Here is a 26,532-nt window from a genome sequence, read left to right as displayed (position 1 = left end):
TGGTGGAGAAATTCCTCCTTTATTCTAAGTGATTTCAATTTTGCTAGTCTTCCTTAATACCGTAAAGTTAAATGTTGCTTTGATGTCGACAAAAATAACTAGGGTCATTTTTTTTGTTTCTGTTTGGACCAAGGCTAAGGAAAAGTCAATGGCAAAGCGACCCTGGCAGAACCAGGAGAACCAGGGAAGTGGGAATGAGTACAAGGGAGTAGGAAAGGCAGTGGGGGTGGGGGTGGAGGTAGGGAGGAGATGTATTGGAGGTAAGGAGAGGGACTGGAGACCAGAGGACAACTTCTTGCTTGCTTTTTGTACTATTCCACTGCAGGAGGTTGCAACGGTTTCTCAGTAAGGAAATGAGCCACCTTACTGTCCTGCTGGGGAGACAGGTGATCAGGCAAGTGATGTGCCGATGTTATTAAGTTGCCATTATTTACCACTTAAAGGCCTCAATTGCTGGTGGATCAAGAAAATCATCCTTCTTGCCCACCATTTAATTCTTCTGTTGGTGACAAAGGAGTGTGGTTCTCCTCAGAACTAACTTGCCCCATAATTTCCCCTTCTTGCCAACTCTCTTGCCAGCTCCAGGGTGGGAAAATTGCACTGTGTCAAGACTCAGACTCTTTCTGTGTTTGTGCTGCTTGATAGCACTGTTGACCAGTATCCTTCTATTCCTCAATGCTACATCTCAGGCTGCACCAGTAACTATCTTTATATTGCTAATGCAACAATATTGTGTGGTCAGGGACATGCACTAAACCCAAGAACTGGACCAGATATATCTATGGGCTTTTCAATCTGAACCTACTGGGATACTCACTGCATTCCTGCCTTACATTGTCTTGTCTTTGTGCACTTTGCCTCTCAGCTAGAGATAGTAACTTCATATTACTTCTGTCTTGCCTTGTCATTTAGCACATACATGGGCAGACAGCTTGCCATGGTTGGTAGCTGGCATCAGTCAAATCAAGGGTAATAGCCTTTGCTCAAGGGTCACAGCAAAGTAAGTCAAGGGGAAGATTCAGATAGCAGTCCAGGGATTTGGACATGATCAGTCAGCCACTCGCAGTGGTCAGTCAGGATTCTGTCCACCTAAGGACTGAGGAGCCAAATGTTAGGCAGCTTTCTTGAGTTTTTCTGCCCTATTGTGGGCTCTTTGTCTCCTGGAATGAGAAAGAGACCAATATTAGGGGAGATAAAGTTGGTGGAACAGATGTTTCTTTTGGCACCGATAGGGATGTGTCCTGAGTGAGTGAGTGAGTAGGCAGGGTAGAGGGCGTGTTGGGTGAGTAGTGTTGGGGTTGGGGTGGGTGACAGTGAGTGAGACATGATGTTGCAGGCAACAGTGAAAGTGATAGAGTGTGAGCCTTGGTTGGAGGTGGGTATAGTAGAAAGAGACCGTGTGAAATATCAGAGAGAAGGTGATGGCACTTACATTGGTGGAGTGGAGAAGGACGTTGACCTTTTTCCTACAGAGCTGTGCATTCTTCCGTTTGGCTGGGATTGCTGTAATCTGGGTAGAAGCCTCAGCCCAAACTGGCATAGTCTGATAGAGGCCTCCACTGCTAGTCCTAGGGAAAGAAGAAGTCTCTCTCTGCACCACTTCATCCAGTAGGACTTCCAAGTCTTTGCCTGGAAAGCAGAGTGCCAATTACCCCTTGTTGTCCATCCAGAGCAAATATCAGGAACTGTGTCGGGCAGATCTGGACAGACAGTGCTTGTTCAGATGCTCAATGGCCTGTTGAAGATGGCGTGGAGCAATTGATGCTTTTTTTTCAATGGATATCCACTGAGTGGCAAGTTGTTCTGGGAATGGTATGTTGTAAAATGGGGATTGAATTAGATGTGAGAGATGCTATAGAGGGTGATGCTATAGTTAAAAAGGTAGGTTTTAGTAAGATGCAGAGAAAAACCTCACTGAGCCTTGTGGCAAGAGTTTCTCCAAAAGACTTAAAACAACTTGCACTTAACCAAATAAATTTAAGATTAAACCTCAGTTTCCAACTAATGCAATAGGATACATTGCTATCGTTAATTTAAATGTTTATATTTAAGTTGCAGAGATGTTGTGGCATAGTAGCTATGCCCCTGCTTCTGAGCCAGAAACTATGGGTTTAAGTCCCTTTCCAGAATGTGATGTCCAAGGAAGGTTCATTTTGAACTGGCCAAATGGATTGAGTATTGATAGTAAAAGCAAAATACTGTGGATACTGGAAATCTGAAGTAAATATAGAGAATGCTGGAGAAACTCAGCAAGTGTAGCAGCATCAGTGGAGAGAGAAACAGAATTAATGTTTCAAGTCCAGTATATCTCTTCTTTAGAACTGGTGTTGAGTATCAACTTATATATCTTATATACCTTCCAACATACGCCAATAGCAAATGGCAAGAGCAGGTGTGTGATGGAAAGAAATGTCACTGTTCAGGCTACAACATGATGTAAAAGTATAAGTGCCAAAGCAATTCAGATTTCTCATGGGGCTAGTTTGCTCAATTGGCTGCACAGTCAGTATAGATCAGATTGCTGCTAAAAAAACAAGGTTTGATTTCTGTTTTGGTTGGGGGCAACTTGTGATCCGCCCTACTCATGGTGGAAGTTAGTGCACTGTTGTAACTTCTGACAGGGAACTCAAGAAGAGATATTTGGATAATGAAAAATGTTAAATGAGAAATGGAGTTGATAGTTTTGAAGTTATTGTTATTGGTTAAATTGGCTACAAGGTTCCAACAAAAAAAATTAAAAATCAACTTGGATTCCTGGTCCTGATAACTTTCTAGTCATTCTGGCTGAAACGTGCTTGTTCATGGGCACTCGAGGTCAGTGCACGTGTGTCAGAGCATCCAAACACAAGTAGGCTAATGGCTTTCATTCTGGAGGATAACACATCAAAACTGGTTACTTGGGTAAGGTCTCCAGGTTTGCTGTTCTCTGTCCTTTGTCTCTTATTAGCCAAGTCATTTGAAAGGAGAATTGAGAGAAATGTAAGTGATTTCTTAAAAAAAAACAATTTTACAAGTAAACTAATGGCATGCTCTTTTCATTTGCCAACTGCAATTATTCCAACATTGATAATGAGTTTATTTCCCTGAGCATCTATTCTACAATTTCATCTGAATTCAGAAACTGAATTTTCATCATACTTTTGCAATATATTAAAAGTATTTGCTCTAATGTTGTTTTATTTTAATTGTGTACTTTTCAGATTCAACCAAAGTGTCTGTTATAGGTAGGCTGTCAGTGGCTTTATTAGCAAATTAAAATGAGGAGTGATTATGTAATTTTAACCCCAACGCTACCTTATCCAAAAATATCTGAAGCTGCACCACAAGCAGATCTGGGAGTAGAAGAGACCCAGAAAAGTGACTATATCCCAAACTTTTAATGACAGTATAAAGTTTTTTAGTTCCTCCTCTGCACCTAATATGGCTATCTGAATCTCTCACTGCCTTATAGTTTGACAAATAATATATACAATTTTGCATTTAAACAAGTCTAAAAGTTATATTTTTCAGTTTCTAAAATATCAAACCTTTGTGGCTGTATTAAAGACTCATATGGGTTTTCAGTTTTCTTAATCTTCTCTTCAGGCTCTTATGGAGATGTTACCGTTACAGTGCCAAACATATTGATCCTGGGCACTGTTGGACAACCTTTACTGCTCCCTGCAAACTACACCACTGGAACTAAAGATCACAACATTCAGATAACATGGACTTTCCAAAGTCAATCTTCAGGCTCTATGCTTCTGGTAACTGCTGTGAACAATACCTTGACTCCTGACATGGAACATGGACACAGGTTTTTCTTGTCCCCTCCCAGTGCTTCATTACTGATTAACCCAGTGGAATTACGTGATGATGGTGAATATACTATTAAAGTGACTGTTTCTGGGATGAAGCTGGCATCAGCGAGTCGTCAACTAATTGTACAAGTCAATGGTGAGTAGACTGACAAACTTTCTTTAAACAACATGTATTTGCTAGTCAAGAGTGTTGCTCAGAGGGAGTGCAAGTCAGGAAGGTTAGCATAGGCTATGTATGACATCCAGTTCTTCCAGCAACAACTTAATATAATGCCCTCCAAGCCACTATCAAAGTTATTGCTTTTCCTGGAATTTGTTTACTTCTAATGTTTGTAGCTTCAAAGGAATCTGCACTTCTGTAAATAATGGATAGACAGCCTACAGGTAAGCTTAGGACAATCAAATTATTGTCTTAATATTTAACAGGTTTTTGAGCAACTTCAGATAAAGATTCAGATCCAATTTGCTACAGTCAAAATATTTTTGCAGTACTCGTTTCATGTTCAGTGATCACTAGTGAGAGGGAATTCAATAGAACAACACTCACAATATGTGCAGTTCCCTGGGAATGTTTCAAGGTTACTTTTGTTCCAATCATTTTGCTTATCAAACATTACTACAGATTTATATACTGCACAACCTGGAATACAAAATAAACATGACTTTCCAGTGACAGTGGACATTTAGCATTATAAGTGATGCACCTAGCAAGTTTCAAACACTAAACTAACAGGTCGTAATTTTTACCTTTTGTGCTTGCCTCGTGTAAATCTGTAGGAATCATTCACAGATAAATCATGCCAGAATTAGTCCATTACTCCTCGCATGTAGTGAGATATCTTGATGATTGCATTGCATAACAAATGCTTGCACCTCTACTTTGTTTACCTCAAACTGTCCTTTTCCTTTACAAGGGACTACTTTTGCAAGAAGATGTGCCACGAGCTGAATGTTATGCTGCATGTTCATTGATCATAAAACCAGACTTGGATTTTATGTACTTATTCTATAAAAAAAATTGCAGTGCTTTATTTGAGAGGACAAACCAAAGTGGCATTACAGCCATATGAAAGTCTCAATAAAGTAACATAGCTTTTCAATTCAAACCATCTGCTAAATCTCAAAATTTTAAATAAAGTTTAGTCCATAGCTCACACTTTGTTCAGGAAGATGAGTGCATCAAGAATCCTAGATCTTGACCTGGCGATAAATGTGCTCCTTTAGTGTGCTTTAAATTATCATTTTTACGGTGCATTGTTAAAATAATCCAGAACTTTTACATTTTTTATTTATCACGAATAATTTGCTTCAATTTAAGACTGAAAACTAAATCAACCAGGCAAAATAGTGATTGTGGGATTCCATTGGAGATTTTGATTACATTGAATGTTTTAATGGAAGAATAGGAATTCAGGATCAAATAACAATGCATGATACTGGAGGCAGTTGAGACAGAACCTTACTGGCAATGCTTCTGCATCCCTCCAGACATCCTGTGACTATCACGAGAGACCTGCCTCTGCTATTTCCAATTTACATGTGGGATTTTGTGAATGATTCCTTCAGATTTACATGAGGCAAACACAAAAGATAAAAATTATTACCTGTTAGTTTATTGTTTGAAAGTTGCTAGGTGCATCACTTATAAAGCCAAATGTCCAGCCCTTCATGCATGTAAAATGGCAACCGTTGTGCACCATTCTTTGACTTAAACTCCCTGGAAGCTGCAAGGAGTTTCAAATTAGGTTTTTCTGGTTAGATTATATTCCCTACAGTGTGAAAACAGGCCCCTTGGCCCAACAAGTCCACACCGACCCTCCGAAGAGTAAACCACCCAGACCCATTCCCCTACATTTACCCCTGACTAATGCACCTAACACAATTTAGCATGGCCAATTCACTTGACCCGCACATCTTTGGATTGTGGGAAGAAACCGGAGCACCCAGAGGAAACCATACAGATACGGGAAGAATGTGCAAACTCCACACAGACAGTCACCTGAGGTTGGAATCAAACCCGGGTCCCTGATGCTGTGAGGCAGCAGTGCTAACCACTGAGCCACCGTGTCGCTAATGCCGTTTGTTTCATGCTTAACAGTCTCATAGGAAAATGTGCAGAACATTGAGTTACATCTTCACATTCATTCTCCTCCTGATGCTGGCAAACCACTTCCTCATCTGTAACCAGGCATGAGTCATCCAGGTGACTGCATTGACATGCTTGGTGAAAATTATCCAAGAAACTTTAACTTGTTTTTAAATCGAGGGGCAACCCTACATCATTGCACAACTTGCAACAGGGATTTTAGCATTAAGGAGTGTGGTGTCTCTTACATGTCTCTACTACACATACGTATTAGAAGAATGAAAGGCTTGTCATGTGTGGAGCATTTAAGGACTCTGGATCTATACTTGATGGAGTTTAGAAGGACGAGGTGGGCTCTCAATAAAACATACTGAATACTGAGAGACCTAGATAGAGTGGATGTGGAGATGATATTTCCAATAGTGGGAGAGACTAGGACCTGAGGGCATATTGTCAGAGTGAAGGGATGATGCTTTAGAACAGAGATGAGGAAGAATTTCTTCAGCCAGAAGATGGTTGATATGTGGAATTCATTGCCACGGAAGGCTTGGAGGCCAAGTCTTCGTGTGTACTTAAGACAGAGATAAATAGGTTCTTGATGAGTAAGGGGACCACGATACAGGGAGAAGGCAGGAGAATAGGGTTGATAAATATGTCATTCATGATTTGTGCTGCTGCGTCGGCATGGTTAGTGGTTAGCACTGCTACTTCACATTGCCAGAAACCTGGGGTTGATTCCAGCCTTGGGTGACTGTGTGGAGTTTGCATGGGTTTCATCCAGGTGCTCCAGTTTCCTCACACATTCCAAAGATATGCAGGTTAGGTGGATTCGTCATGTTAAAGTATCTAGGTATGTGCAAGCTAAATGGATTATAGGTTAGGATGGGGGCCTGGGTCTGGATCTGGATCTGGATCTGGGTGAGATGTTCTTTGGTGGGTGGGTGCAGACTAAATGGACTGAATGGCATCTTTCCATACTGTAGGGATTCCATAATTTTATGATTGAAAGGCAGAGCAGACTCGATGGGCTGACTGGCCTAATTTTGCTCATATATATTATGGCTTTCTGGTCTATATCATTGTGAAAATTTAAATCACTTTTCTACCACCACTGTCCACTTGTCTTGTGGGCTGCTGATACACAAGAAAGTTTTCACTCTTCAGTCATGTGTTCACAAACCAGGTTCTGCATAAAATAAATACTTTGGCTATTCAAATTTGGCAAATCCACAGGATACACCTCCAAAACTTGATTTTCACAAAGTTTGTAAAGTCTGAGTCATCTTTTCCTTACTTGTTTCTTCTTTCTCTGTTCCCATTTTTCTCTGTGCCTCATCCACTCTAGTAATTTGCCGCTAAATTAAAATTGAAGTGCCCTTTTTTTAAGATTGTATGAATTCTGTTTGATATCCAAAATAGTGTTGATATTGTGCATTCATATTTCTAGTATGAGTTGTGTATAACCAATGTTGGTGAGGGCGTGACCAGCGTGCGATGGGAGTTTGGTAGAAATATGCAGAGTAGGCAGGTCATGATATTTGTCAGTGTGTAAGGTTAATGTGATGTTAGCACCATTACCTTCAAGTTCAATATTCCAGCCTACACCGCCTTTTAATCATATATAATTGAACATGTTTTCAGCAATAAGAAAGGCTCTCTTCCTCAGACATGTTTAACAGGATCATCCATTGCATTCCAGGTTATGATGTGGGCTTGGCGGCCAATTGCCTATCACTAATTGGAGCTTGAGAAGGTGGTCTTCACTTACTTCAGTTCATGTGATCAAGGGGATCTCATAGTGTTGTTATTTATGGAGTTTCAGGATTTTGATCTAGCAATGATGTATGAATGGAAATACATTTCCAACTCAGGATAGTGTATAATCAGAGGTAAACTCGAATGTGGTGGTCATTCTGTTCATGCCTTATTGTCTCGTCCTGTAATGTGATTGAGTTTGGGAGAACTTTAAAAGAAAGCTTGGTGTATTGCTGTAGTACATCTTAAATATGTAGAGTATCGACATTCTGCAGTCATGATGGATCAGTGGTGGAAGGAGCAAATACTTCAGGCAATGGATTAGGTGATGATTAAGTAATTTTGTGCCGCATAGAGTCAAGTTTCCTGAGTGCAGTTGGAACAGCACTCATCCAGGAAGTGAAGAATATTCCATCATAATCCTGTCTTTCTTAGCAGAGAATATTTGTAGAATTAGCGAGTGAGTTAATTGTTTCAGAATTTCCAACCTCTGACCTGTTCTAATGGTCACAGTGCTACAGATTGATTTTTGGTCGATGTGAGCCCACAGCATCTTGGTAGCGGAGGATTCAGGATTGGTGATGTCATTGAATGTGATTAGTGAGGATAGTCATTGTCTTGTCTTTGTACAGCATGAATGTTTCTTGCCACTTATGAAAGCCGGAATGTTGTCCAGTCTTGCTGCATGTGGGCTCAAACTTCTCAATTAGTTGAGCAGTTATTCGTGCAACTGAACAGTAATGATTGGACAATGAACATCCCCACTTGTGACCTTATAATGGAGGGAAGATCATTGATAAAACAGCTAAAGATGCTACCTGAATAGCTTGTGCAGCAATGTCATGGGGCTGAGATGATTGTTCAAATGACCAAAACCACCTTCCTTTGTGCCAGGTATGACTCCAATCAGAGGAAACAAACTCACATCAATATTTTTCGCACCCTTTGATGCCCCATTATAATGAGTGTTTCGTTGATATCAAGGGTAGTTCCTCTCCCCTGGCCTCTGGAATTGAGTTATTTTGTCCATGTTAGAACCATGAAGCAATGTTACCCAAGTGGAGCCCAAACTGGACATCAGCTATTGAAGTGTAACTGTCATTTGATCGCAATTTCTATGACCATGCTAATGATTAATGGGTTGATAGTTGACTGGATTGGATTTGTCCCACTTTTCATGGACAGGGTTTTTAAAATTCAAATATGGTATGTGGGCATCATTGTCTGGGCCAACATTTATTGCCTATCCCTTGTTGCCCTTGACCTGGTAGCAGCGAGTTGCCTTCTTGAGCTCCATCTGCTGTAAGTAAACCCACGATGCCATTAGAAAGGGAGTTCCAGACTTTTGACACAGTGAACTGAAGGAACAGGGATAAATTTCCAAGTCAGGATGGTGAGTGGACTTGAACAGGAATTTGCAGGTGGTGCTGTCCACATGTATCTACTGTCCTTCTCCTTCAAAATGAAAGTTATTGTGGCTTTGGAAAATGCTACCTCAAGAATCCTGATGAATTCTTTCTGTGTATTTATAGACAGTAAACTCAGTGGCAGCAGTTTGTATTGAGGGAGAGGATGCTGACAAAGAGTCAAGAGAAGCAGAGATGGTAAAAGTAATGCACAGTGTGAAAATTGACAGGCAGAGTGTAATGGAAAAATTGGCTTTCTGAGGGTGGATAGTTTGTCTTGTTTGAATGGCTTACAACTCAGGTTGTGAAGAGAATTGTGAATGGAATTAGCAGAAGAACTTGCCACAATCTTCCAATCTTTCATAGTAATGCAAATAATATTAAGAGGATCGGAGTGGAGTGAATCTGACACCTCTATTCGAGAAGGGGTGTAAGGATATTTTTGTTCAATATAGGCCAACCAGTTGAACATCAGAGGTAGCTAAAGTTTTAGAAACAATAATTAGGAAAAAATTAATAAGGACATAGAGAATTTAGAGTTAATTAAGGAAAGCCAGCGTGGGATTTGTGAAAGACAAAATGTGTTTGGTTCAGTTACTTTAATTTTTTTTTGATGAAATAACAGTGAGGTTTGTGAAGGAAATGCAGTGGATGTTTTCTGCATGGATTTTAGAAAAGCATTTGACAGTTTTCCACATCAAAAACTGGTTAACAATAATTGAGACTCATAGGAGTGTCAGGAGCAGCTTAGCTCAAAAGGTAGCAGTTACAGTTAATCACATTGGTTGATGTGGTGAGTCAGGAGTCACTTTTGGCTACTCGGATAGAGATGGCTGATTTTGTTTCCTGAAGATCATGAGCAATCCAGATTCTTTTTGGGACAATACTAGTTTCATTGTCACCATTATCGAGTTTTCCCTTTAAGATTCCTTTAATTATTAATGATTAACCCGTCACTGGAATTTAAACTATTGCATCTAGATTACTCATTCATTAGCATAACCACTCAGCTACAATTTCTACTGGTGAGACAAAAATACCGTTAGTGCATCACTGATTAAGCGCTTCAAAAGATTGAGGCAGATTCCAGGACAGGAAAGGGTTTGGAGATTATAGCAAACCGTATGGACTAATCATCAAAATTCATCGATAGAAAGCAAAACGACCAAAGTGTAAGCTTCATCGGATATTGTGAGATTTTGCTCCACTTCCTGGTTTTCTCACACATTTTTGATTCCTACTGGGCTCTAATATAAGTATTTTAATAACATTTTAAGGAACTGAGTTTTTAATGGCCTTGTGGAATTTGTGATTCTGTCAAAACTGCTGAGTCATAAGTCAAATGGCAGATACACTTTTTCTCTGAGTTCTTCCCTTTGTCAATCCCTAATTAAAAAAAGAGGACGCGATAACAAAAACAAGCATGCAGTCCTAACACACCTGCAGCAATGGTCCTTGTTTGCCTGGAACCTGACTGGCATCTTTGATTTGTCTGCTCACAAATTGTTTAAAATGCAATGCAAATAAGAATGTTAATTATTTTCACAGAAGATAGTTTATATGTAACAGCCTGATTGAACTAATGTGCCAATATTTTTAAGATCTTTATTTTTGCAATTCATTTTACTGAAGCGCAAATCTGGAGAGTGTCACACTCAACTGTCTTCCAGTAAGGGAGAGTGCTGCACTTGGTGGAAGAAGTCATAGAATCTACTTTTTAATTTGTTCCGAGGCTAAAAAAAAATGAATAATATGCAAAGTTTGCAGTCAGCTTTGTTGAGGTTATCAGCAGTGACATTTTGACTTTTATTTTTTGTACTTTTATTTTGCAGTTCCTGTTTCTAAACCAGTCGTGCGTAGTGACCCAGCTTGGGGAGCAGTGGAGTATGTGGACAATGCAACGCTCTCCTGCAATGTGACTAGAGGCACAAAGGTCATTTATCAGTGGCTAAAAGATGGGAAACCCTTACTGCCAAGCTCTCGTCACATCTTTTCCTCAGACAACAAGATGTTATTCATTTCTCCCGTTTTAAAAGACGACCTTAGCAATTACACGTGTGTGGCAAAGAACCCAATCAGTATGAATGAAAGTGAACCAATTGCACCAAATATTTACTGTAAGTCATACATTAAATGTTGATATCTAGGAATAGTTCCAAGTGTTAAGGGAGTGCTGATTTAAATATAGTGTAACATCTTGGAATTTATTAAGTGTATTATGTTGAAGGCAATGTTGATAGCCCAGAAAAAAGAAAATGGTTCAATTTCACAAACAATGATAATGTATTCTGCCATGAGAATGACCAATCTTGACAGTCACGAACTGGAAGATAGGATTTTTCAACAATTAAAAATGTTACATTTTGTCATAAAAAGGTGTAGAATAACTGTGCATGAGGAAATTTGGTCTCCCCGGCATGATTAATGACATGATATCTTGGCACACACAGAAACCTTATAGTGTAAACATGATGTATGACTTGAAGTGGAATGTGTACCCAATCTCAAGTAGAAAGACAATCACAGGTGTGGACATGATATCCTGCAGCAGGTCATATTGCGGCTGTACAGGATATTGGCTAGGCCACTTTTGGAATATTACGTACAATTCTGGTCTCCTTGCTATCGGAAAGATGTTGTGAAACTTGACAGGGTTCAATAAAGACTTACTAGGATATTGCCAGGGTTGGAAGATTTGAGCTATAGGGAGAGGCTGAATAGGCTGGGGCTGTTTTCCCTGGAGCATCAGAGGCTGAGGGGTGACCTTTTAGAGGTTTATAACATCATGAGGGGATAAATAGACAAAGTCTTTTCCCTGAGCTGGGAGAGTCCAGAACTAGAGGGCCTAGGTTCAGAGTGAGAGGGGAAAGATATAAAAGGAACATAAGGGGCAATTTTTTCATGCAGAACGTGGTGCATGTATGGAATGAACTGCCAGAGGAAGTGGTGGAGGCTGGTACAATGACATAATTTAAAAGGCATCTGGATGGATATACGAATAGGAAAGGTTTAGAGGAATATGGGCCAAGTGGTGACAAATGGGCCTAGATTAGGTTAGGATAACTAGTCAGCATGGACAAGTTGGACTGAGGGGTTTGTTTCCATGCTGTACATCTCTATGATTCTATGATTATAAATGGAGACATGATGAACTAAATTTCTAACTCAAATGTGTTAAGAGTGAGGCAGAAAATCTAGGAGGGGGAGGCAATTCAGACCAACCACTGATGCTTTCCTGACAGCAGTGAGCTTGGCCTGATCCAGGGATTTACAATAGATAAGGCACTAATTTGGAGAAATTTAACCATGTCAGTGTTACCCCTGGCAGAGTGGCCACTGACAATGTGCAAGGTAACTGGGTCTTTGGAAATAGCCTTTCCCTGGCAGTTTCAGGGGTGTTGATTAGAGCCAGAGGATCCATGCTGTAAAGATGGGAATGCATCATGCAAAACCACAATTGCAACTGAGACCAATCCAACAGAAAGATTTTCCACTTACCCTTGGTGAAATTACTGGTTTGTATTTCAGTTCTTTGGTTCCTGCTGCCCGCTCCTGAATTGGAGCCTCCAAGTTGAGGTGGCCTCCCAATCTCTGAAATGCCCAACAGTGCCCAGCTTTCCCACTGGGGTTGCCAACTTCAGTTCCTCTGAATTGGCAGCAATGTGACTCCAGAACTGAACAGGGGTGGATGTGGAGGTAACCATAATTATTGCTGCAGTGATCTCCCTTCTAGTAAGCTCTGACTCAGGGACCCCTTTCAATCCTAATGGCGGGTCCTGAAAAATCTAGTCCATTACAATATCTTGCCACAAATGGAACTATGATATCCCAAAACAGTAATACTTGCTTAGAAGCCAATAATATCTGAGCTTGTGGAATTCTTTTTTTCATTACAAGGCAAAAACGGCATTAAAAATGTGCGAATGACACATACTGATCTGATTGGTCTTGTATGCCATAAAATGGAGTTCCAGTATGACCTGTATATTCATTTCCCTGTGTAACTCATTGTTACTGTTCTTACTTTCCTCTCTGGAATAGATTAAAGACAGGACTGGGTGAAGAATCAGGGAAGGAGCAATTCCACTGCCTTCACCAGTCATAATTTGGTATTGCAATTGGCAGTGTATGTTAGATTTCCCAAAAAGGTGACAGTACTTTCCAAATAGGTGGTAATAATAGAGAGAGGTAACAGATGATATATTTCCTCATATCATCTAACTTGTACAGATGAAAATATAATTGAAAACTCACTGTAAACTGATAATGAAGTTAACCTCAGAAAGTTCTCTCAGGCTGGTTGAGTGATTGGGGAACATCGTTTTTGAATCTAGAGTTCTTATGGGAATGTTACCACAACATGAGAATGATAACTTGTGTCACCTAACTGAATTTCACACTCACATGGAAGGCTGAGATTTCCACACCGTAGTTATTTCCTATGTCTGCACTGGAGAGATTGCAGTGGAGATTCATCAGGATGTTGGCTGGGTTGGAGAAGTGAAGAGACATTGAATAGTCTTTTTTTGCTTGGAACAGGGAATTTTGATATGTGGCCTCATTGAAGTGTGTATGTTTATGAGGGGCACGGGTGTAATGGAAAGGAAGCAGCTGTTCCCCTTTGTTCACGGTTAAGTAACAAGGAGGCATAATTTTAAGGTGAAGGTCTGGACTTTTAGAAGGGATTTGAGAAAACTCTTCTTCACCCAGAGGGTGTTGGGAATCTGGAATGCACTGCCTGGGAGGATAATTGAAGCAGGAAACCTGAGAACCTTTTAAGATACTTAAGTGAGCACTTGAAATTTCATAACTTTCAAGGCTATGCAACAAGTGCTGGAAAATAGGATTCATATAAATAGGTTGGTGCAGATTTGTTAGGCTGAAGGACTTCTTCTGAGATCTGTGACTCTGTGACTCAGTTGTTTTTTATTACACGCTCTCCTGACCTTTTCATTCGAGATGTTGTCCTGCATCACAGAGGAGTGTGTGACATTGCTCATGAATTGGTTCAGCTTCTTCAATCATTTGGAACCTTTTGCACAAAAACAAAAGAACATATACAAAAGACCTCAATTATCCAAATGAGATGGGCAGGCACTATTTCGTTCAGATCATTGATTATTTGGTTAATTGATTTCCTCTGGGGGTCAGAGTTTTCTGAGTGCGAGACCCCGGCCCCCGCATACCCCACCACCTGCCTGCCCAACTCCATCCGCTCCCACCCTGCTCCCCTGCCCACCCCAACCCCATCCAACACCGCCCCCACCCGTCCACCCCCAACCCTACAGTCCCAACCCCGCACCCCATTCCGTCCCCACCCACCGTCTCACCTCTATCCACACACACACACACACACACACGATATCTCAGACTGTTAAGCTCCTGGGAGGTTGAGGAGAGATGAACTGGCTCACCGTCTTTATTGACCTGATTCCGTCAGTTGATAACAGCAAGGTTAGTTTTAAAGGTTTCCCTTCACTTGTGGACATATTTTTCTCAGACCCAAAAGAACATTTATTTTAGAAGGAGCAGTTTAGCCAGAATTTCTTAAATTTTTAAAAAGATTGACTTGATTGATTACTATACCTGAAAAAATACACTAAGACAGCTTACAATTCAAAATAAGAGGTCAGTCTAAAAAGGTAGAAGTTAAAAAATATCCCAGTCAGTCTCTGAATTGTTTGGAAACAAGAGATATCAAATGTTGTGGCTGTTACAGTGAAGATTGCCAGTTCAGTTGATGTTGATGTCGACCAGTTTTGTGATTTTTAGTTTTGCAGATTGGCTGAAATTCCGTAATTGAGATATCTTTTGACTCTGATTGAATTCCACAAAACAGGTTGAAGGAAAGTTGGTCATTGTCCTGCCTTTTTTCACAACTGATTTGCAGCACCCTAAGAAAGTCTACCTCTACCTGCAACACAGGGATGACGAGGGATAGTTGTTCAACCGTGATCTTCACTGTATACTAATGCTTAAATCCAGACTAGTACACTTGAGAACAGTCAGTCTGATTAACATACTCCAATAGAGTTAAAACTGGCTTTTTAACTCCTATCCTTGTGTGTTGTTCAAAGAGAAAACACAAGATGTGTCCATCATATGGGACATAATTTGCACAGTAGCTTGCTGTTGAGCAAGGGTAAGTAGTCTCTCATAATTTTTGTAGTCACAAGAAATCATAGTCCAAAATATTTTGATTTGCCTCTTCTTCCCTTTGAAGGGCTGTTGTTTGAAGATTTATTTGCATCTCTAGTTGTGACATTCTTTGGTCTTCCTCTCCCCAGTCACTTAATTTATGTCTGCAATTATTTTGGCCTATATCTAATCTGTATCAGCCTCTGACCTGATCTTGTAGCCACAGTATTTATTGATCAATGGTAACTCACCAGGATACTCAATGGTCATGCCATTGAATATCAAGGAGTGATGACTGTTATGATGCCAGTTTTATTGAATCCTGAGTGGTAAACTCCCCATATTAACCACAGGATGGACTTTTGAATTAATTGGGAAGCATCAAGGGAAACTTCAGATCTGTAGTTGCCTTGCATCAAGTCAGTTATTACGTAGGGCTGGCAATGTACTTCCGGAATAGGGGAGAATCCATACAGTTTTTAATGGTTTGATTAAAATGTCTGACTCCACAGTTTAGCTTCATATTCAGTCAATTCAAGCAGTGCACAGAATAACCAATTATTCATACTTCCACATTTGTAATGTGAATCCAGTGTTTAAGGAAGTTAAAAGAAGTGTCCATAACTATATTACTTAAATGGTAAGTCAGGAGATAGCCTTTGAGTCACTTAACAAAAGAACTTTAGCTTGGACAACTGGTTAAAGCAGTGAGCAGCTAAACCATTCTGACTAGGAAAATCAGACAACCAATTCGTTTGAGCTTCAACAGTGTGCAAGATGAGATTCCTGCAGGAATTCCCGTACCGCGTTATTGTAGAACAACCTCTGCTGGAAATGCAATTATATGAATGCCAAATTTGAGAAGTGCATGAGACAACATTGGTACCATCCCACAGCAATGCTTGTTTATTTGATATGTTTCATGGATTCTCTTTTACTTTGGAATTCCATGTCTTGTAAAGTCACAAAGCTGGAAAGGAGACAACTATAGATCTATAATTTTTGTTTACATTTATTAGACTGACTTCTTGTCCAACAATAGTACTAAAAGTAAAAAACCTATTTACATTCTTGTTGTCAGTATTTTCCAGCATGGTTTGGATCAAGTCTTCCTCTATTTCTTCTTGTAAAAATGATTTAAATTCTGGAAGGCCCTCATTTTAAGTCCCATTATTACTTTTGTCATTTTATTTTGAGACCTGACCAGAACCATTGTATGACAAATTTAGAATGCAGTATGACATTCCAAATGTGGTCTTATGGTATATCCCAGAACTTGGTTTATTCAAAGCAAACAGCCTGGAATTAGACACTGAAATGACCCAGCTGTTTTCAAGGATAACTTGTATCATGTAAATGTCAGATGAATAATATGAATTTACAGTTAAAATGCATTTTAACTCACACATTCTTTCGTGAAAAAGTATAGTTTTTAATTTTAATTTTTAAAGTGAAATCTATTGATTCTCAATGAATGTTGCATTTGAGTATTCTTTAAAGGTGCTATTGTTGAACTATTGCAATTTATAGGTATATTCCTTTTTCCTACCTGAGGTAAGTAGAAGATGATGACTATAAATTGCATTAAGTGACTCAAAGGCTATCTCCTGACTTACCATTTAAGTAATATAGTATTGTTGATTCATAAAAATATCTTCATCTAATAACATTAAAGCAAGATACTATGTTGGTATATATTTTGAACAAATACGTTTTCCTATTTATTTGTGAAATACTAGAGAGTGTGATAATGGTGATGGGGGAAGTGATTGCAAATGAGCAGTTGATTTTGATTTGGCTTTAGGTCTATGGAATTGCATACACAAGATCAGAAACAAGGATAATCTTCTGCTGATCATCTATGACATGATGCAGTAAAGCATAAAACACGTTTGTGCTTGTGCAGTAGGGTGCCCAAGAAGTAAACTGTACCGATTGTAATGACTGTTGTTAGGCAAGTGACGGTGCGGATGGTTAGTTACTGAAATTAGACCTTGTGCACTTCAGAAGTTGAGTCCAATCCATCTGAAACATTGGAACAGCTATAATAGCTAAAGTCTAAACTCCTATCTGAAAGATCATGGGGAATAAATTGAGTAGCACCTGCATTGATTAGAACGGTTCAACCAGACAGACCTCATATAGAATATGTGCTCCCTGATTGGGACTGTTAATCTCGTTCAATAGAGACCCCTGGCTGACAGATATAAACAGGAGTGTCAGGGGTTGTGTTCACTCCAGCAGATGGTTCTGAGCTAGCTGGGTTAGTGTCATGAACTATGCATGTGTAAATAAAGGGGGACTTGGTGACGGAATACCGGCCTTCATAGAATTATTTCAGTATCCAAAATAGATTGGGGTTTGCAACTTGATTGAAATGAGAAAGCATGGCATCCTTGTGCTGTCTGTTTTTTGTGTGTGGCTAATGCTGACCATGCTCACTGGCTCTGCAGCTCAGCATGGAATTAAAAACTGTAATCTTCGAACATGAATTAACTCTACCTGTGCTGCTTAAATGTAACCTCTGTCTCTTAAAGTGAAGGGGCATGATGAATAGAATAGGTGCGAGACATCAAGCAAGAAATGTATTTGTCCTGGGACACTGAGGAATAGCACATCATGGGATAGAGGTCCTGTACAGCACATTAAAAGGCTTCCAAAGATTTTCTAATAGTACATGGGAGGTCTTAGTGCCTGAGCTTAAAAAGAGGAGAGATGTCCTGCATTCAGAAGCAGTGGGCTAGAGACTGTTGGCACGTGCTCAGAAGGCTGTGAAACCAAGTAGCTGTGGAGTTCAGAAAATCAATGGCCACACACAAAGTGACCATGGTAAATAAATACTTTCTCAAATACAAAACATGAGTAACAATGTAGCTAGTCTCAGTTGCAGAAATCTACCAGAACAGTATTGCTCACCTACCAATGGTAGCTACCAATTAGAACTCATTCCTAACATCAACGGAATTCACTTCACCCTCACAAAGTATCACTGCTGCAAGTCAGACATCAGATTTCACAGCTTCCTCACAATGGCTGCTGATTTAATTTCTTTAGTGGGGAGGTTATGTTCCATTAACAGAATGTAATAGTATCCCAATTGTGTAATTTGGAAAATCACAGATTTTCCTGTGTCATTTTCCATATTCAGTTTCAACTATGCTTTTTTCATTAAAAGACTATTTGATAACAAGGATATTTCATTGGACCTTACATTTGCATGAATAAACTAATTGATTTAGCTATTTTACAAGGGTCAACCACTATTTTGAAAAATTTAGTGTGCTAGCATTCCCAAATCTGAAACTGGTAGAATTCCCAAATTCCTTAGCTTTCTCCTGATCCTTTTTTACTTAAAGAGTCTCAGTAGCATTTTAGCTGATTGCTTCCATGCACAAATGATGTACATCCACTGTCTAATACATCATAATTGAAAAACTCTGCGATCAACACACCCATCACTGGGCTGGAATTTTTTGTGAATAAAATATTGCCTTTTCTGCAGCTCCATCTTCTTTCAAATCTGCTGTTTAATTTTGAGTTTCAAATACTTTATTATGGTGTTTGGGATAGGTCATGGCAAAATGGTATTTTGAATCACATTGGAATATTTATTGATGACACCCTGATCATTTCTACGGTTTGTTTGCTGATTGTAAATCCCAAATTCTCTTCTCAAAACCATCAGTATCATATCTGTCCTCCTTTCTATTGATTACTGTTCTCTTTGTACTGTCACATTGATCTGAATCTAGGGAGCCTTGCCAAATTGTTGACATTATCTGAGGTATTGCCAATTCCTCCCATAGTGCTATGAATGCTACTAAGAATGCTACATTTGTCCTAGTAGAGTATGTTTATCTACAAATTTAACTTCTGTCAAGAATTCTGTCCACACTTCACACTTCAGGCACAGTCCAATACCTTAAATACCAGCACAGATTGGGCAATTAAATTTCTGCAGGCAAGCACACAACATACTGAATTCCATTGTGTATTTTTCAATATTACTATCCTAATCCTTTTTAAATTTGTCAAAATCCGACTACACCTCATAACCAGTCAATCTTCTTTATTTTGTTGATATATTTTATCCATGAAAGTTGACAATCTGTCTCAACCATCATCCATGTTCAAATCATTAGGCTTCAATTCTGAAAAAAAAAATTCTTAGTTTGCTTCTGTGTACGAACAGAAATGCTAAGGCCATACCTTGCTTGCTCTTTGGTGAAAAAGTAACCTAGGCCCATATTGTAACTACATTTTTCCACTGGTCATATTTTCACATTTTCAGAAAATAATCATTCCCCAAAATGTTAATTTTTGAGTCAACCATCTTCTACTACCAACAGTTACCCAAAAGATAACTATATTTAAACAATATTCAACTCCACAATTTTATGTGCGCCACTGATTATTTGCTCCTCATATTTATACAAATAATTCAAAACCTGTTAACTCCACAGAAATATATCCATCACTGATTCTCTCCATTCCATTTGGTCTTAGGCATTCCTTTAGACCAGATTGGATGATAACAGATAGCTCGCGTTTGCACATTGTGTTAGTGATGCAAGGATAGCACAATGTTGGCACTCAGAAATCAGCTGATTTTCAGAAAATTTAACCATGGAATGAACAAAGAAAAAATTCAAGCCTGAGCCGATCCAAATCTACTGTCTAAACCTGTTGTCCAATTCTTAAGCATCTGTATCCCTCTGCTGCCCATCTACTTATGAATCTGTCCAGATGCATCCTAAATGAATCTACTGTACCTGCCTCTACCACCTCTGCTGGCAATGCATTCCAAATGCCCACCACCCTCTGTGTGAAGTATTTGCCACCTGTATCCCCCTTAAACCTACCACCTCTCACCTTGAAAGTGGAATCTCTCGTTATTGAATCCTTCACCCTGGGAAAAAGCTTGTCTCTATCCACCCTGTCTATACCCTTCATGATTTTGTGAACCTCAATCAGGTCCCCCCTCAATCTCCTTTTTTCTCATGAAAACAAACCTAACCTACTCAACCTCTCTTCATAGCTAGCACCTTCCATACCAGGCAACATCCTGGTAAACCTTCTCTGCACCCTCTCCAAAGCGTCCACATCCTTTTGGTAATATGGTGACCAGAACTGTACACAGTATTCTAAATGCGGCTGAACCAAAGTCTTGTACAATTTTAACATGACTTACCAGCTCTTATACTCAATACCCTGTCCAATGAAGGCAAGCATACTATATGCCTTCTTGACCACTCTATCCACCTGTGCAGCAACCTTCAGGGTACAATGGACCTGCACTCCCAGATCTGTCTGCCCATCAACTTTTCCCAAGGCTCTTCCATTCATTGTATAATTAGCTCTCGAATTAGTCTTGTCTAAATGCATCACCTCACATTTGTCTAGATTGAAATCCATCTGCCACTTTTCCACTGAACTCTCCAGTCTATCTGTATCCTCCTGTTTTCTTTGATGGTCCATTATGCTTTCTGCTACTCCACCAATCTTTGTGTCATCTGCAAACTTGCTGATCATACCAACAGTGCCCTCTTCCAGATCATTTATGTATATCACAAACAACAGTGGCCCCAACACTGACCCCTGTGGAACACCACTGGTCACCTTTCTCCATTTCGAAAAACTCCCTTCAACTACTACTCTCTGTCTCCTTTTGCTCAACCAGTTCTTTATCCACCTAGCTAGAACACCCTGCACACCATGAGACTTCAATCTTTTAATGTAACCTTCTAATCCACACAAGCCAATCCTCAATTCATCCAAAATATCACAGTTCTATCCTAATCTACTCACCAATCACTCCTGCCTTTAGCTTCCAGTACCCTAGTTTGCATTTGAATTCTGATTAAAATCCCTGTATGTTCTTTCGCTCCCTAAATGGGAACTACAGACTAATGAGACTATTGTCAGTGGTGGGTATGTTTTTTGGAGGGGATTCTGAGAGACAGGATTTACAGGCATTTGTAGAGGCAAGCAATTTCTAGGGATTGGCAGCATGGCTTTGTGCATGGGAAATTGTGTTTCCCAAACCCAATTAAGTTTATTTGAAGATGTGGCCAAGAAAGTGGATGAAGTCAAAGCAGTTGACTTTGTTTACCTGGACTTTATTAAAGCCTTGAAGAGGGTTCTGTGTGGTAGACCAGTTAGTAACATTAGATCACATAGGATTCAGGGAGAGCTTGCCAATTGTTTACAAAATTGACTTGACAGGAGGAGACCGAGAGTGGTGTTGGAGGGTTGTTTTTAGGACTGGAGGTCTGTGACCAGTGATGTTCTGCAGGGATTGGTACTAGGTCCACTGTTGTTTTTCATTTATATAAATAATTTGATGAGAATTATAGGAGACATGTTTAGTAAGTTTGCAGATGATACCAAGATTACTGGTATACTCTCAGTTAAGAATGTTATCGAAGATTACAAAGGAATCATGATCAATTGGACCAATTGAGGAGTAGCAAATGGAGTTTAATTTGAATAAATGCGAAGTGTTACATTTTGGAAAGATGAACAGGGGCAGGACTTACGCAGTTAATGGTCGGACCCTGGAGAGAGTTATTGAATAGAGAGATCTAGAAGTTCAGGTATATAGTTCTTCGAAAGTTGTGACATAGGTTGACAAGGTGGTTAAGAAGGTATTTGGCATGTTTGTCTTCGTTGCTCAGACCATTGAGTAGGAATTAGGACACCATGTTGCAGTTGTATAGGATGTTGGTGAGGCATCTTTTGGTGTATTGTGTGCAGTTCGGGTTGCCCTGCTATAGGAAGGACATTTTTGAATTAGAGAGTGTGCAAAAAAGATTCACAAGGATATTACTGGGACTGGAAGGCTTGAGTTGCAAGGAAAGGCTGAAGGGGTTGGATGTTTTTCACTGGAACGTAGAAGGCTGAGGGATGACCTTACAGAGGTTTATAATATCATGAGGGGCATAGATAAGGTGAATAGCAAAGGTATTTTTCCCGATGTTGGGGGAGTTCAAAACTGGAGGGCTTAGTTTTAAGGTGACAGGAGAAAGATTTAAAAGAGACCTGAGGGGCAACTTTTTCACAGGGATGGTAGTTTGTATGTGAAACAAACTGCCAAAGGAAGTGGTAGATGCAGGTCCAGTTGCTACATTTAAAAGACATGTGGACAGGTACATGACGATGAAAGGTTTAGAGAGATATGGGCCAAATGTAGGCAAATGGGATTAGTTTCATTTGGCAAACTTGGTCGGCATGGATGAATTGGATCAAAGTGTCTTTGCTGTATCACTCCATGGCTCTCTGACTCGACATTTATAACCACCTCCTGACCTCTGAATCCCACAGATTTTTCTACTGCATTATTCACCCCTCATTCCAATGGCCATCATGTCTTTACTTGCCTTGATCTCAAGATTTTGATCACTCATTCAAGTCTGTTTTTCTTTCTGTTGGCATAGAATTTATTGTGATTTAATCTCTGTGAAGTTATCTTGCAGCAAACACTTCCTAAATTGTATGCTCTTTACACCAATGACATTTGCAACTGTATATCCTCTACTATTCATTGCAGCATAACATAATATTTCCTTAAAATAAAAATGCTGGTATCATACTACTAAGTGTTAATGGTGTCAGCAGAGCAAGTTATTTGCATTATTTTGGGGATGGTACATGAATAACAGCAGTAAGATGTATGCAAACACGTATTGCTTGTTAGCACCTTGAGAATGCCACTGCTTTTTATACTGGTTGAGAAAGTAATTAGCTTGAAAAAAATGGAGAAAATTTTGGTAAAAATAATAAAATATAGGTATCTTTAAGAAAATGTTGTGTGCTTTGCTTCCACAACACGAATACTGTAATCTTTTTAAAATTCAAATTTGAATGTGAAGTATTTTGAATAACAAAGTAGCATTAGATTCAAAGTAGTAACGTAGCAAAGGGGAAAGGTTAACATTAGGTGATATACTGCATCTTTGATCAAAGCCAGTATGATGAAATACTTGACACCAACAAACGTACTTTGATAATTAACCCTTGCATTATCAGAAAACCTCTGGTCTACATTTCAACATGTAACAGCACAGTCTTGTTTATTTTTAGCTGAGTCCAAGAATATAGAAAAATCATGGAGTATATTTTTGTTATTTATTCTGTTTGAAATAGCCAACATCACTCATCCACTGGAAGTTATTTTGTGCAGCTGTTTCTTTGTGAAAATGATGCATTTAATTCAAAGACAAAGAGAACAAAGACAGCTTCACACTTAAAGAAATTTGCAACATATTAAAGGAGCTACATAATCCAGTTTAGTATTAGGTGTATAGTATCATTACATAAAAATCCAACCTAACACTTTTATTGATCTGCAACAATATCAACTTATTTTAATAAGCCTTTAGTTGCAAGAAAACATCTCAAAGTGCTTCTCAAGACACAAATTACCATCAAGTCAGAGACATAGAAAAGCATGAATAGAAAGATTTAGAGGGACATGGGCAAATGGGACTAGTTCAGTTCAGGATATCTGGTCAGCATGGATGAGGTGGACCGAGCAGTCTGTTTCCATGCTGTATGGCTCTAATTGGACAAAAGTTTGATGAATGAGATAGCTTTTAATTTGTATCTTAAAGCTGGAAAGGTAGGAGATGAAGATGTTCATGGACAGAAGCCCAGCATTTAGGTCCTTGCCAGTTGAAGGCACTGTGATCATGGGGTGAATGAAGTGATTGATAAATGAAAGTTAGAAGAGTACAGATATCCTGGAGAGTTGTAGGGTTGGAAGTGGTGGTTAGGTAGATAGAAATTTCTTCTGAAAAAAGGATAAGAATTTTAAAATCAAGGTATTCTTAGGCAAGCAGCCAGTGGAGATCAGTGAGAACAGATATGTTTATGAATGGGACTTGATATAATTTAGAATGCAAGTCCGGTGTCCATTATGTGTATGTCCCAAAATTGAAAAGACCTAAAAACTGAAGGTCTTTTTAGAAGCCGGCCCAATGGGGTAGACTGAGTTTGAGGCACTTGGAAAGAAAATGTTTTTAGGACAGTTTGGGCTAAGCAAAGTTTTTTCCCAAGGACCAAAACAGCCTACGATGAACTCAAAATCAAAACTGTCCCTTTATCCAAAAAACAGTTTGTCCCAAGGTTTTCAGACAAAGGATTCCTAACCTGTACATGAATCTAAGTTTTGAATGACCTTAGGATTATAAAATTTGGAAAATGGGAAACTAGCAAGAGAGCATTGGAATAATTAAGGTTAGAACTAGCAAATACATGATTGAGAGTTTCATTGGCAAATTAGTTTAGCATGTTTGAGACAGGAGATAACATGAAGTTGAAAGCAAGTCGTCTTGGTACTGGAGCAGATACAGGGGTGGAGCTGACCCAGTATTAAGTAGGACACCAAGGTTACAAACAGTGAGGATCAACTTGAATGCAGGGATTTGAAAACAGTGACTATGTTTGAGATAGATAAAGACTGAAGACATTGGCCTGAAGTTCAGTTTTTAGTTGGAGGAAGTTCTTGCTATCCATTAAATCCTGACTAAATGACAGGCACCAGTATGACAGCACAGATATAGTGGAGGGTCAAGAGAGGAGGTGATGAGTTTGAATTTGCTTCTGTCAGTATATGTATGTAACCTGAGGTTGTATTTCTCACAGTGTTGACAAGGGGCAACATATAGATAAGAAAAGTATGGGAGGGGAGAAACGAAGATAGATCCTTGGGAGACATCAGACTTGCAAGTGAAAAAATATGAGAACCAATTCCAAGCAAGTCTTTTTTCTATGATTGATATTTAAGTCAGAAGTCACCCAACACCAAGTTATAGTCAAACAGGCTTTGTTGAAATCACAAGCTTTCAAAGCACTGCTCCTTAATCAGGTGAAGTCACTGATGAACGAGCAGTGCTCCAGAAGCTTGTGATTTCGAATAAACCTGTTGGATTATAACCTGGTGTCATGTGACTTCTGACTTTGTCGACCCAGTCCAACACTGTCACCTCCATATTATCAATAATAAACTACAAGTGAGGGCAATCCCATTCAGTTGTGATGGTAGTATCCATGTTAATGATCTGGCATGTCTTGCAAAGTTTGCCATGGCAGGTTTGTGTGGTGTTATGGTCACTGTTCCCCTGAAGGCTGGGTAGTGTGTTGTGAACGATGGTCTGTTTGAGGTTCGGCAGTTGTTTGAAGGTAAGTGGAGGTTAGGGGTGGCCTTGGCGAGATGTCTACTGTTATTAATGAAACATTGAAGGCTGCGAAGAACTTGGCATAGTTTCTCCGCTCCAGCAAAGTACTGGACGAGGAAGGACACACTATTTGGACTGGTGTGGACAAAGTTAAAAATCACCAGGTTATAGTCAAACAGGTTTGTTTGGAACCATTAGCTTTCAGAGCACTGCTCCTTTATCAGGTAGCTGTGGAACAGAATTTATAGCAAAAGATTACAATGACATGCAACTGAAATTATATATTGAAGCATTGTCTACAGGAATAGCACCAGAAGACTGGAGGATAGCAAATGTTGTTCCCTTATTCAAGAAAGGGAGCAGAGACAACCCTGGTAATTATAGACCAGTGAGACTCCCTTCGGTTATGGGTAAAGTGTTGGAAAGGATGAAAAGAAATGGGATTTATAATCATCTAGAAAGGAATAATTTGACTGGGGTAGTCAACATGGTTTTGTGAAGGATAGGTTGTGCCTTACAAACCTTATTGAGTTCTTTGAGAAGGTGACCAAATAGGTGGATGAGGGTAAAGCAGTTGATGTGGTGTATATGGATTTCAGTAAATCATTTGATACAGTTCTCCACGGTAGGCTATTGCAGAAAATAAGAGGCATGGGATTGAGGTTGATTTAGTGGTGTGGATCAAAAATTGGCTAGCTGTAAGGAGACACAGGGTAGTGATTGATGGGAAATGTTTATCCTGGAGTTCAATTACCAGTGGTATACTGCAAGCATCTGTTCTGGGGCCACTGCTGTTTGTCACTTTTATAAATGACCTAGATGAGTGCGTAGAAGGATGGGTTAGTAAATTTGCAGATGACACGAAAGTTGGTGGAGTTGTGGATAATGTGGAAGGATGTTACAGAGGGACATGGATAAGTTGCAGAGCTGGGCTGAGAGGTGGTAAATGGAGTTTAGTGCAGAAAAGTGTGAGGTGATTCACTTTGGAAGGAGTAACAGCAATACAAAGTACTGGGCTAATGGTAAGATTCTTGGTAATGTGGGTGAGCAGGGAGATCTTGGTGTTCATGTGCATGGATCCCTGAAAGTTGCCACCCAGGTTGATAGGGCTGTTAAGAAGGCATACAGTGTATTAGGTTTTATTGGTAGAGGGGTTGAGTTTCGCAGCC

General features: G+C 39.6%; 1 protein-coding gene across 3 annotated transcripts in view; it reads left to right on the top strand.

Annotated features, from left to right (window-relative positions):
* hepacam2 (HEPACAM family member 2) overlaps positions 1–26,532 on the top strand; it is a 107,521-nt gene that overhangs the window by 5,429 nt on the left and 75,560 nt on the right. For all 3 annotated transcript variants that reach the window (XM_043689951.2, XM_043689948.2, XM_043689949.2), the window contains exons 2-3: positions 3,586–3,936; positions 10,880–11,164. In XM_043689951.2, coding sequence (XP_043545886.2) covers positions 3,586–3,936; positions 10,880–11,164 — 636 coding nt within the window. The remainder of the gene's footprint in view (positions 1–3,585; positions 3,937–10,879; positions 11,165–26,532) is intronic.

Source organism: Chiloscyllium plagiosum, unplaced genomic scaffold (genome assembly GCF_037043375.1).
Source record: "Chiloscyllium plagiosum isolate Xiang-an unplaced genomic scaffold, Cpla_swu_hap1 HiC_scaffold_5, whole genome shotgun sequence".
NCBI lineage: Eukaryota > Metazoa > Chordata > Chondrichthyes > Orectolobiformes > Hemiscylliidae > Chiloscyllium > Chiloscyllium plagiosum.
This window is presented reverse-complemented; position numbering and strand designations above follow the sequence as displayed.